A 12,978-nucleotide genomic window follows, 5' to 3' on the forward strand; every position below is an offset into this window, starting at 1 on the left:
TCAAGGGATAAATTAGAGGTAACACCCAAACACATACGTGAGACTCGAATCCAAGATTTTTTAGTTGGGAGTCAATCTTCCAACCAACAAATCAATGAGAGCTACGTTATTCTCATCTATTTCACTATCAATTTAAACAATAGATCTGAGATATCTAAAACATATACTCTTTTTAATGGAACAAGTTTCATTGACCTTAGCTAGCCAAAATCCAAACTTTCACAGAAAAATAACATTTCCCTATGAAAACTTGGACATCATGAGATCATGTGCGACATCAAGTTATATTTTTATTAGCAGCCATAAACTTTTCAGTCTGGTACAGTAAGTGCGATCATCCCTAACTGAAAAGCACCTTCAGAAACATCATGCCATGATTGCCAAGGAAATATAACAAAATTGTCTTGTTCATGAGGTTACTAATTAAACTAAATTGTTCACCCACCATAACAACAAAATTATTTATTTGTCTTTATATGATCACTATTGTAACAAAATTAAGTTAAGCATTGCAGAGATAAAGATGCTTTGATGGATAAGTGACTTCACTCTTAAAGATGAAATATAAAAAGAGTATACAAAAAAAGGTTGGAGTAGCATGTGACAAATAAAATTAGATATTTGCCTTACATATTTTGGTTAAGTAAAATATCAGCATTTTGATGACCCAATTAGGAGAGTGAATGTATCACAGTTGTCCAATGTTATGAAGGATAGAGATATATATTAAAAGACTTAGTTAAAAAATATTAGAAATACCCTTTTTATTTTTAGATTTAACCAAGAATTTAAGTCTTAATAGGATAATAGAAAAAAAGATTCACGCAGTTCACATACGCAACTCAACTCAATTTGTTTGTTGGAAGCTTTGGTTACTAACCAAAATGTCTTTGATTAGAGTTTTACGTATGTGATATGCGTGTGTGAATTTACTTTCATTGACCTAAATGTTCTAAAAAAAACCAACACAATGGCATAAAGTTTAGATTTAACCAAGAATTTAAGTCTTAATAGGATAATAGAAAAAAAGATTCACGCAGTAAACATACGCAACTCAACTCAATCTGTTTGTTGGAAGCTTTGGCTACTAATCAAAATGTCTTTGATACGAGTTTTACGTATGTGATATGTGTGTGTGAATTTACTTTAATTGATCTAAATGTTCTAAAAAAACCAACACAATGGCATAAAGACTTAATATTATTATTATTGTTGTTGCAGTAGTATTTAATAACGATTGTAGGTCTAAAAAAGAGCATACTCAGTGTATCAAACCCACTACTATAGTACTGTTCAAAGAAAATATGGAAATTATATATATAATAAGACCATGTAACAGATAAATTTCAACGTTTTAAAACTCTAGCAGAAAATTGGAAACATAAAAGTGAAAAATAAACCAGGGAAGTAGCTGTAAATACAAAAACCACATCAGCTTATTATTCCCTTATACAACAGCAGTCTTCTGCTGATCGTCAAAAACCCAGTTCTTCCACGATCTTGCTCTTCTCTTCCTCAGTCTCTCAGCAACAGCGAAAGCCAGCTCTAAAGACTGTGAAGCATTCAGTCTGGGATCACAGTGTGTGTGATATCTAGAGCTCAAATCATCGAAGGTCACAGCCTTTGACCCACCGATACACTCAGTTACATTTCGCCCTGTCATTTCCAAATGAACTCCGCTGGGGTGGCTCCCCTCTTGTTCGTGGACGTCAAAGAATGCCCTCAGTTCAGACTGAATGCGCAAAAAATATAAATGAATCTCATATTTTGCCTGTTTATGATTCATAAAGAACATAGAAAAAAATGGTTTTTTGTATGCTTACTCTAATAGCATCAAATGAGCGCGTCTTCAAGCCACATGGAGCCTTCATGGTGTTTCCATGCATGGGGTCGCTCACCCAAGTAACTATGAGTCCAGCCTGCCGCACGGCTCTGATCAGATGTGGAAGCTTTAGTTTCATGTTCTCAGCTCCCATGCGTGCAATTATGGTCAATCTACCAGGCTTGTTGTGAGGATTCAAAATCTCACACAATTTCACAAGCTCGGAAGGATCCATCTTGTCACTCGCCTATATGGAGATACACCGATACAAGTATGCTTAAAAAACTTGAGGGGAGTGGTTTGTAAAACATAGGCTTCGTTTGGGATTGACTTTCTTTCTGCTTCTTAAAGCAGTTTTTTAGTATAATTTTTTTAATTTTTTATTAAAAAGCTGCTTTATGAAGTAGTAACAAAGCTGTCCCAAATAAAACTATAGTATACAAAGAGTTGTATGTAGGACGTTATTATACTTATATTTAAAAAAAAAGAAGGATAATCATAAAATTGAAAAATTGAAAACCAATTAGCAAATCGTGCCTCAATACAAAGACTGAAGTGTAAATTAGCCCAAAAACATACATACCACTTTATATCATCCTATTTGCATATCTAATACCCAAAACTTTAATATTACATACATACTACCCTATATTATTTTAATGTCAAATATGTCACTCATATTTTCTTCCTGCCACTCATATATTTTATTTCTACCACTCAAATTTGATATGAAAATAAACTATGGGTGGTATGTATGTAATATTAAATATTTAGGTGTTAAATATGTAAATAGAATAGTATATGGTGGTACGTATGTAAATCTCCCAATCTACAAAACAATCTTGGATGAAAGTACACCATAGTGAAGACATGAGCTCTAGGATATTATGGATTACTTCTTTGATCAAGGCAAATGACTACAACTCAAATCAACATAACAAATGGGCTAAATAGAGATCAATAAAATGATGATATTTTCCTTAAGCAACACCATATTTCTATTTTAACATGATTTGTAACATTAAGTACCAAAAGAACACAGATAAATAGATAATGGTAGCAGATGATGGTACAAATTCGACCTTCCATATAATTCTATGTTATGATGGGCAAATGGAACATGATAAAACTTTTAGGAAAACTTCGTTTGGGACAGCTTTTTTCATGCTTCTAAAAACAGTTTTCTAGTATAGAAATTAAAAATTTTGTACTCGAAAGCTGCTTTAAGAAGCAGTAAAAAAAGTCATCCCAAACGAAGTTGAAGTCTCATGAGAAAGCATCACCTTTATGCCCAAAGGATTGGACACCCCACGAAGAAATTCAACATGTGCACCATCAAGTTGTCGAGTCCTCTCACCAACCCACAACATATGAGCTGAACAATCATAGTAGAGACCCGTTGTCGAATCCTCTCTCGTAAGTGCTTGCTCATAAGGCAGGTGAAGACATTCATGTGATGTCCAGAAATCTGTTGTCGTCATTATAGGATGATCACCAGTAAGACCAGCAGCAATCATGAATCCAAGAGCGTCATCTACCCTCTGTGCCAACTCCATATATCTAAACATAATAATTCAAAAGAAAATTTTCAACAGGAGCATCAAGCTCTGTAATCTGTATCAAAACATTTTACAAAAATCCTCATTTTTGAACCAATAACATACAAGTATAATCAAGTATGGCGCTTTTTCTTGTTTTCTTTTTTTTTTTAACATGTTTGATATGTAATTAGGCATTTATCTTATTAACCTAATTATCACATGAATGGCAATAGTTATTCATTCAAACATCTAAGATTTTTCTTCAAGCTCATGTAAGGATAATTTCTGGATAAAATAGTAAATGGAACCCTGAACAATTTTCTTTTATTTACACCTTCTTTTGTTTTTCAAAATGAAAATGCAACAAAAGATACCTATTCCCTTGCTCACTGTGCTCCACGAAATCAAGATTCCATTTTGTAACTCTTTGAATAGATGCATAGCCTCCTGTAGCAAATGCTCTAAGAAGATTCAAAGTACTTGCAGATTGGCTATAGGCTCTAATCAACCTTTTCGGATCGGGCCTTCGAGCCTCTTCGCTAAAAACATCATTGTTGATGTTGTCTCCCTGATAACTAGGAAGCTTCACACCATCAATGGTCTCAAAGGGCTCCGATCGTGGTTTGGCAAATTGCCCTGCCATTCTTCCAACCTGATAAGCATTACTAAAACATTAAATTCACAATCAAACAAGATGGCAAAAAGGCACCAAGCAAATGCAAAAGGGGATGTATTTTTTAGGTTAATCTTGAAGAGCAAAGCAATATTTTTAATTACAAAAAAGAGCTTATTAACATTCATATAGTTCTACTTAGTTTTTCTTCGTTACGATGATAAACTGATAACTGGGCCGCTAAAAACCCACTTTGAATGCCTGGGATGTAAGAAACACAAGCAAATAAAAAACAAAAAGATAGAAAAAAAAGGAGAAACTATTATCCTCGTTTACAAAACTTAAAATTTGACTCCGAAAATGGGTACGCTACAGTAATTTTCCACAAAGTCCGCTAATATCAATAGTAGCATGCAACGGGCACAGTGAAAGATGAAAAAAATAACAATTACTTTCATTGATATCTTTCTATTCGAGAACAAAACAAAACAAGGCCTTATGACGTTTATTGCATCAGATTCGAACCGTTCGGATCCTCTCTGTCTACAGCGTGGGTCACTGTAGCACTGCACTTTATTGTAGACAGAGAGGACCCAACATGTTGGGTGACCTGATGCAATAATTTGCCCAAAAAATGTCACTCAAAAGTATGGGAATTTAAAGACGAGAAAGGCATTGGGAATTTTACTCGACTTGATTTATAAAAATTGGATTGATATTAGGAAAAAAAAAGGATAAAATTTAGGCACCTTAATGATGGGCATCTGTCCTCCAAATGCTAACACAACTCCCATCTGCAGCAAAACCCTAAATGTATCTCTGATGTTATTGGCGTTAAACTCCTTGAAGCTCTCGGCGCAGTCGCCCCCCTGGAGAAGGAACGCCCTCCCCATGGCAGCCTCACCCAGTCTCTCCTCAAGCTTCCTCGCCTCGCCGGCGAACACAAGCGGCGGATAGGTCTCCAAATTCCGGAGGACGGACTCCAGCTCCGCCGGGTCCGGGTAGGTTGGAATCTGGAGCGCCCTCTTCGATTTCCAGCTACCTGGAGACCAAGTTGAGGCCGTAGCCCGCGCTCTTACTCCCATAGAAACGTTAATCCTCAAAAAATCGAATCTTTTTGATGATTCATGGTTTCTGGGAGCTGTCCGCCGTAGAAGGGAGGCGTTTGCACCTGGAGTGAGGTTGACTCTACCGGTCAGGGCTGCCATTGATGATTGATTGGGAGATGACCGAAGAACGCCCCGACAAAGTTACGAATTTTTAGAAGAAGATAGAGCACCTCTGCCGCCGTTGAGGTTTTCTTTGTCTTGTCGCTGCGTTTTTTATCTCCCGCCGATTTAGGGGGAAGGCAAGCGAGAGAGCGAGCGAGGGAGATATTTCCAGCTGTGCGACGTATGTCAACCTTCCGCGTGGGAACCTTAATTTGTGACAATGCAATTATTTAATTTATTTTATTAGGTCTTTCAAATTATAATTTTTTTAAAAAAAATTAAGGGAATTATAGGAATTATAATAGTTTTTTACAATGATTAATATTTATAGGGTTGCATCGTAAATAATTGGAAATTTATTTTAAGGATTATTTTATTTGTAGTGAGCGAAGGACCCAGCGCCAGATGTGAGTAGGATTGAAACACTCGTCATTATTTCTTAATTGTTAATTAAATAATTGATTTAAAACTAATAATCAAAATTAATTTGTCTATCATCGATGACATTCATTCATATTCAATAATTTGCGCATTAGGAACTCCATAAAATTTTAAAACATTCTGGAATTACTTATAAATTTTGAGATTTACTTCCATATCATTAAATTCTTATATATATATATATATATAATCAAAATCTCTAAAATACATAAAATGTCATTGATTTAAAATTAGTTAAAATAAAATATATATTTTCTGAATATATTATGAAGTGATTTAGATATTAAAATTTATATGATCAAATATAAATATTTAAAAGTTAAATATATAATATATAAGATTAATATACTAATATTTATTAAAATTACAATTTATTATGTGATTAATAATTTGGAGGATTTAATTTGAGCTATATATTCAAGTTTTTTAGCTATTTAACTTGTTTTATTTCAGTTAAATCTATTTGAAGATTGAAGGCATTTTCTTCAAGCATTTTTTTGGAAGACTTTTCTGTATTTTATAAATTGAAGACAGATTTTTCAAGCAGTTAAAAGTGTAATTTATAATTTTCATATTCAAATTTATTGTAAACTCTTTTGTATTTTGTTAATTGTTTTTTAATTCAACAAAGCAACAAAATATAAACTGTAAATTCTTTTGTATTTGATAAATTGCTGTAAATTCTTTTCTATTTTGTAACTTTTGTTAGCTGATTTATAGTTTATATTTTGTAATAATTATTGCAAAGTGTAAAATGTTTCTAATTTAATAATTTATAGTTTGTCCTGTGTAAAATGACAAATAATTTGATGAAATGAGACAGGCCCCTAACTGTAAACCTTAATCCAAATAGGAGATTCTTTTTTTTTTTTCAGGTTTTTTTTTCTCTCTTCATTTTAACTGATGATTCTGGCCTTCTTAATACCATTCTCCATGTGAATTCTTGCTTCTAAATTCTTATGGGTTGAACTCTATTGTTTTAAGTTCTGTAAATTTTATCTGCCAAGAATTCCAACTTCAGAATTTTTTGCTTCGAAATTTTGGCAGGTCGTGCTGGGTTGACTCGGGTCTAAAGCGGGTTGAATTCGGGTTCAAGAAATTGAATATAGTGCCAGGACATTTTCAAGTTGAACCCAAAGCGACCCAATTCTGACAGTCCTAGTTAGAAGAGTTGGTTTGCCCTCTATAGGTACTCTTCACACTTTCTCTAAAGCCAAAATAATTTGGAAACACTACAATATCAAATCCCTTTTTTAAGGTTGATGCAATAAAGTTTATGGTTTTATTTGGGCTAAGCCTAATAGTTATTCCTCTCCTTTTTGGAAACAACTTCACAGCATTGCATTCAAGCAGAGAAAAATATGATGGAATTTATAGTTGTTTCTGATGGTAACGCTCTTTTTTCCTTATCATTGGATGAAAGGTCTATTGTGGAAGGCTTTCTTACTGCTTTAAGAAGTATAATTAAGAAGCAGAAAGCCAAGCCGTCCCAAATAAAAACTTAATTCTTTGATGGTCTGTTATTCTTACACAACAAAATAGCACAATTCCCTATAACTTTTTTCATCTTGGGGTAATATGTTAGAGATGCTTAATCACTGTGATAACATATCATGTAAAATCAATAAAAAAATTTTCTTGTTGGTTGTACAAGTCACTGCATATTATACGTGGCAAGAAGGAAACAATCGTATATTTAGAGGTAAGTTTTTGAATGTCAATAACATGATTGAAAAAAATCAGCTTTGTTATTAGATTGAAGACTAGATGGGATCACAATTCAGATTTGTATCAGTAGTGAGTTTCTTTTTAACTTTGTTTGCTCATTTTCGTTTAGTTCTTGAGCCCTGTTTTGTCACCTTGTATGACAATCCTATCTAAATATGTCCCATTTTGTTGTTGTTCTTTTGGTTATTCTGAGCCTCATTATTTTGTTTTACTTGAAGAAAAGAGAATGCAGGCATCCCTCCATTAAGAAGAGAAGAGGCGAGTTGCTGAGAGTATTGAAAGGAACTTTCGATAAGGAGATTTAGATATTCAAAAAGTCAATGCAAGAACCCAATTATCTACCTTAGGAAACTTGGATCCACTTGAGAGAGACCTTATATCATCAAAGAATATGTCAGACTTCCCAGAATGTACATAATTCAATCATGTCTAATGAATAATGGTGATGATTTTAAAACATTTAACCACGAAAAGAAAGCACTCAGAAAATCTCGCAAATTGTATATTGAAACAATAAACACAAAAAATTCTAAATCTTAGTTCTTTTATCTTTCTTCACACACACACATATATATACTACAACAACAAGTCTTTATCCAACTATGTGGGATCAGCTACATGAATAAGTTTTTTTTTTCTTTATGTCATATTAAGAGTCAAATTCTCATTTAAATCTAATAAAAAAAGTCATTTCTAACATTCTATAACAAAATTTGTTTAGGTCTACCTCTACCTTTCTTAACATAAGTCAGATTTAATCCATCTACTCTCCTAGCTGGGTCATAGAAAGGCCGACATTTTATGTGACCAAATCATCTAAGGTGACTTTCTCTAATCTTATATGCCACTGAAGCTACTCCAACCTTTGCACGTATATGCTCGTTTCACATTCTATCTAATTACAAAGTCACTCATCCACCTGAGGATCCTCCCTACAAATAAATATATACATACACACACAATCTTAAAAAGTAACCTGGTGTGATCTTATTATATACCTAACGGACTCAAAAAACTTGTCCAAGAAAATCAATCGCTTGACCTTCTAGAGGAACAATTACAAGTTCGATCGTAAGGTCAATACTTTATTTTATTTCCTTCAAGTATTGCAACTTCAGAAAAAGAAAACTGAGGACTTGACAAAGTAGATGAAGCCTAAGAAGCTTCCCTCATATTGCATACTTAGCCAGTTAAGCTAATGATCGAGTTACCATAGTAATCTCCGGTCATCTTAAAAAATATTCCAACTTTCTAATTACTTTTCATACCAGACACAGCATCTTTGAATTTCCTTTCTACTCTCTTAGCAAACTTTGTAGCCGCTCTTACCCTACAGTTTTTTTTTTTTTCGGCCCTGTATGCTGCTACTGATGCTGTCCATATAGCTACTCTACATAAGACCATAGCATACAAGATGAAAAGAGTGGATTGAGTGACTGTATTTTAATATATGTATGTGTATGGTGTGCGTGTGTATTTGAGAGAGAGAGAGAGTGTGTGTGTATGAGAGAGAGAGAGAGAGAGAGAGAGAGAGCATATTTAGCAGGACCATAATTACAGAGCATTCAAACACAAGATGAAATCATTTAATTCAATCTGCAATACCAAGTTCATGAAGTAAGGACAATATGATTGCAGATAATCATTTGAAGAAGCAAATGGTGACACAAAAATCATCCAAAAAGATATCACTTTTCTCTATACTTATGAGAAGCCAAAGTTAAAATCACTATGATCATCAATTTTGTAACGTGTGCATCAAAAATTTAATTCTGTGAATCTTATTTCCCTTCCCAAACAACCAATACTCTTAATAAGACAGCACAGTAATGCAAATCTTTCTTAAACCAAGTATCCTGAAGAAATAACATCGTTAAAATGATAATCACAAAAGAAAGAAAATTTTCACCCTAAACACAAATGATCACCGTCCTTCTATACATAAAATTCAAATAATTAGACCAGAAAAATATAGATCATATTTATCAAGTAAATTTTCTATTGGAATGAAAAATTACCTCAAACAATTCGCAACAATTGAACCAGCTACCAACTCTACAAAATGAAGAAATAGGTCAGCGTTTTGGGTACCTTGATCCACATTTCTTCCAAGGACACCTGATCTGAATCCTTCATGGAGACGCATTACTTAGTTTTAGGGAGCAAATTTTGCACAGAAAGTAATTCGTGAACTGAAGAAAAACTAAGCTGAAAAGGATATATTATGAGGTAGAAAATGGCAGAACCATTATAAAACGTTCCACTACTATTTTTTAGAAAGACATACAAATTAAGTGCATTAAGGGTTGAAAAAAAAGCCTGATTTTCTGGGACAATTTCAGCAATAATGTTTCCAATACAGCAGGTTATAAAATCAAGAATAAAATATATGGGGGGCTAATTGAAAAGGAAAATAAATAAACAGTGAAATTGAATTCCTCTTCTATAAAAATTAACTCAGTAGTTTCTGTGAAGATAAAATGCTCTATAGAAAACAGTTTTAATACTATCAGTTTATAAGGTTTAGTCAACAGCACCAACAACCAATTTAAGGCCAATAATTCCATATCCATGGGTAATCAATGAAAAAGCTAGTGTAAATTCCGGTTACAAATTAAAGTACTGTGAAACAAATGAACTTTATCAGTGCTTGTAGCCTAAGACACAAATAGACATCCCAACTGAAGTTTGAGAACAAAAGATGTACAAGTTCCAACCCTTGCAGTTAAAAAAAAGATAACACCAATGAAGGTGGATAACTTCTAGAAATATCCTGTCGGTGCAATAAATAAATAAATAAATAAAAAACATCATTAGCCTTATCTTAACTATTTTGATTGAATTAACAAATCCTCATTTTTTTCTTCGATCCTATAAATTGTTAATTGAGGTATTAAGTATAGTTTTCATAAATCATTTTGAACAACTATTCATGTCGCCTTAAGGCTTAAGCCTATCTTCTCTTCCTAATCCTTAACAATAATTGTAAATACTTGACTAACGGGTGCATTTTCTTCCATTCCTCTTCATTGAATATATCAGCACTACCTCGGTCTATTTTCAATTACCCTACACTTCAAACTTCAAAGATGCCACTTTGATCATTCCTTCTATGTAATCATTCTTTAATTTATCCTTCCTAGTTTATTAATTAGAAAAGAGTAGTACATATACTACTTCTAATACTAATCAATAATGTATTTTGTATATATTAAACAACTTAACATATATTTTAAACTAATGCTAAGCAAATTAATTCTTATGATACTGGATTATGTCTTCTAAAGATCAATAAAATCATATAAAGATCCATTCTCTGCTCTCTATTATTTTTTATTAATTATCATAACACCAAAAAATTTTAACCACAAATTTCCTTGGTATGAAACTAAATTAATTCTTGAAATTTGATGTAAGCTTTTAAAGTTATATTTTATTACTCTCACCCATGGCTATAAGTTTGATTCTTCTATAGTTATCACACTCTTAAGCATCTCATATGTTCTTAAATATTAGTACTAAAATGCTTCGTCCATCATCAATTGGCATCCACATGGTCTTCAAAATTCAATTAAAAAAATCGTTCACCATATAGTATCCCTCATGAATCTCTCAGGAGAACCAAAAACTCTGCTTTTACTCATCTTTTTCAAAGCTTACTCTATTTTACATCTTAGATTAGATTAATTTATAATACAACTCATTATTTTGTAAATTATATTCTTCTAAAATAATTTCTTTCTTAAAACTCTAACTTTATAAATTCTCCAAATAATATTTTCATCATTATTAAGCTCATATTATCTTTAACTCTGATTATATATATATATATATATATATACCATTTTCTCCTTCCTCTAAAGTCTATCATATAAATCTTCAAAAGTTATATTTTTGTTTTACTCACTACACTCATTGCAATAATCAATCTAAGTTACTGTAGTATTTAATTTTGGTCACTTTCAAAAACACATTTCTTTCTCTTAATAATTTCAGTTATTGTTACGGCATGATACTATTGTTTCTCAAAATCAATTTGGATTCATGCCGGGTAGGTCAACTATGGAAGTTATACATTTATTGAGAGGTTTGATGCAGAAGTATAGAGAAAATAAGGAGGATCTACATGTGATATATATTGATTTAGAGAAAGCATATGATAAAGTTTCAAGAGAAGTGCTATGCAGAGTTCTTGAAAAGAAATGGGTTAATAATGCCTATATTCAAGTCATCAAGGATATGTATGCAAGAGCTATTACTTGTGTTCAAACACAAGTTATCAAGTATTTTCCTATTTCACTTGGATTAAATGAAGGATCAGCTTTAAGCCCATATTTTTTTGCTTTAGTTATGAATGTTCTCACTAGACATTTGCAAGAGGTTGTACCCTAGTGTATACTTTTTGCTAATGATATTCCTCTTGTTCATAAAACTAGAGAGTGAGTTGAATGTATACTTGAATTATGGAAGTCAACCTTAAAGTCTTACAGTTTTCATTTGAGTAGATCTAAAACCAAATATATGGAGTATAATTTTAATAGTAATATATCTAGTGGAGGGATTGTGACTTTGGGCAATCAAGTCATTAATAAGAGTACACATTTTAGAAAACTTGGATCAATTGTTCAAAGTGATGGTGAAATAGATGGGGATATTATTCGTAGAATTCAAGTTGGATTGTTGAAGTGGAGGAATGCACTAGCTTGTTGTGAGACATAAAAGTCCCCCTCAAACAAGAAAAAAATTTATAAGATGATGGTGAAACCTACAATGCTTGGTGGTGCAAAATGTTGGCCATTAAAAGAGAAGCATAATATTAAGTTAAGTATTGCAGAGATAAGGATGCTCAGGTGGATGAGCGCTTTACTCTTAGAGACAAGATACAAAATGAGCATATACGTGAAAAGGTTGGAGTAGCTCCAGTGGAAGATAAGATTAGAGAGAGTCGCCTTAGATGGTTTGGTTACATAAAATCGCAGTCCTCCGATGACCTGATTAGGAGAGTAGATGTATTAGATTTGGCTTATGTTAAGAAAGATAGAGGTAGATCTAAAAAGACTTGGTTAGAAAATATTAGATATGCCCTTTCTTTATTATATTTAAATGAGTATTTCACTCTTAATCGAACACAATGAAAAAAAAGGATTTAAGTAGTCAACCTCGCGTAATGGGAAAAAGGCTTGATGTTGTTGTTGTTGTAGTAATATTTTGCACCTCTTCACTTCAGCAGCAAGTTCATTATCAACGGTTCAGGAGCAATAGTCGGCCCCTCCTGGGCCAACGTAACAAACTCATGGATGTTGATTTGTTAAGTTTAATAGCTAAGTATAAAATTTATGAGATGAATAGGTTTTTGGTGATTGCTATTAAGATGATTATTGGCATTGACATTATAAATGTAGTTAGTGCTTGTGCTTCTTAAGCTGGATTAGGAGTTGATTTAAAAATCATTCTTAGAAACATATGAATGAACTACTACATCATATGCTAGAGGAAGAAATGATATTAATTGGAGGTAACTTAAATGAACATACAGGTTATTGTAGGATGAACTTCGAGATTATTCATGACAAAGATGAAATATGAGATATAAATGCAGTTGTAGGCATGGAATAGGATATA

General features: G+C 32.7%; 1 protein-coding gene across 1 annotated transcript; it reads right to left on the minus strand.

Annotated features, from left to right (window-relative positions):
- Positions 1–1,287: 1,287 nt before the first annotated feature.
- Positions 1,288–5,396, minus strand: LOC110107813 (phospho-2-dehydro-3-deoxyheptonate aldolase 2, chloroplastic). The gene is made up of 5 exons (XM_020838212.2): positions 4,726–5,396; positions 3,738–4,015; positions 3,106–3,382; positions 1,824–2,069; positions 1,288–1,732 (listed from the first exon to the last, which is right to left on the minus strand). The coding sequence occupies exons 1-5, from the start codon at positions 5,182–5,184 to the stop codon at positions 1,448–1,450; spliced, it is 1,545 nt and encodes a 514-aa protein (XP_020693871.1). The 5' UTR covers positions 5,185–5,396; the 3' UTR covers positions 1,288–1,447.
- Positions 5,397–12,978: the final 7,582 nt, after the last annotated feature.

The sequence above is a fragment of the Dendrobium catenatum genome, unplaced genomic scaffold (assembly GCF_001605985.2).
Source record: "Dendrobium catenatum unplaced genomic scaffold, ASM160598v2 fragScaff_scaffold_390, whole genome shotgun sequence".
In the NCBI taxonomy this organism is placed as follows: domain Eukaryota; kingdom Viridiplantae; phylum Streptophyta; class Magnoliopsida; order Asparagales; family Orchidaceae; genus Dendrobium; species Dendrobium catenatum.

Bases quoted from the DNA above. Each gene is read 5' to 3' on its own strand.
- LOC110107813 (XM_020838212.2), bottom strand. From the start codon at position 5,184: ATGGCAGCCCTGACCGGTAGAGTCAACCTCACTCCAGGTGCAAACGCC. The intron at 2,070-3,105 runs GTGATGCTTTCT...ATCTCCATATAG, and splicing joins CCAATCCTTTGGGCATAAAG to GCGAGTGACAAGATGGATCC. The intron at 1,733-1,823 runs GTAAGCATACAA...TTGCGCATTCAG, and splicing joins GCTCATTTGATGCTATTAGA to TCTGAACTGAGGGCATTCTT.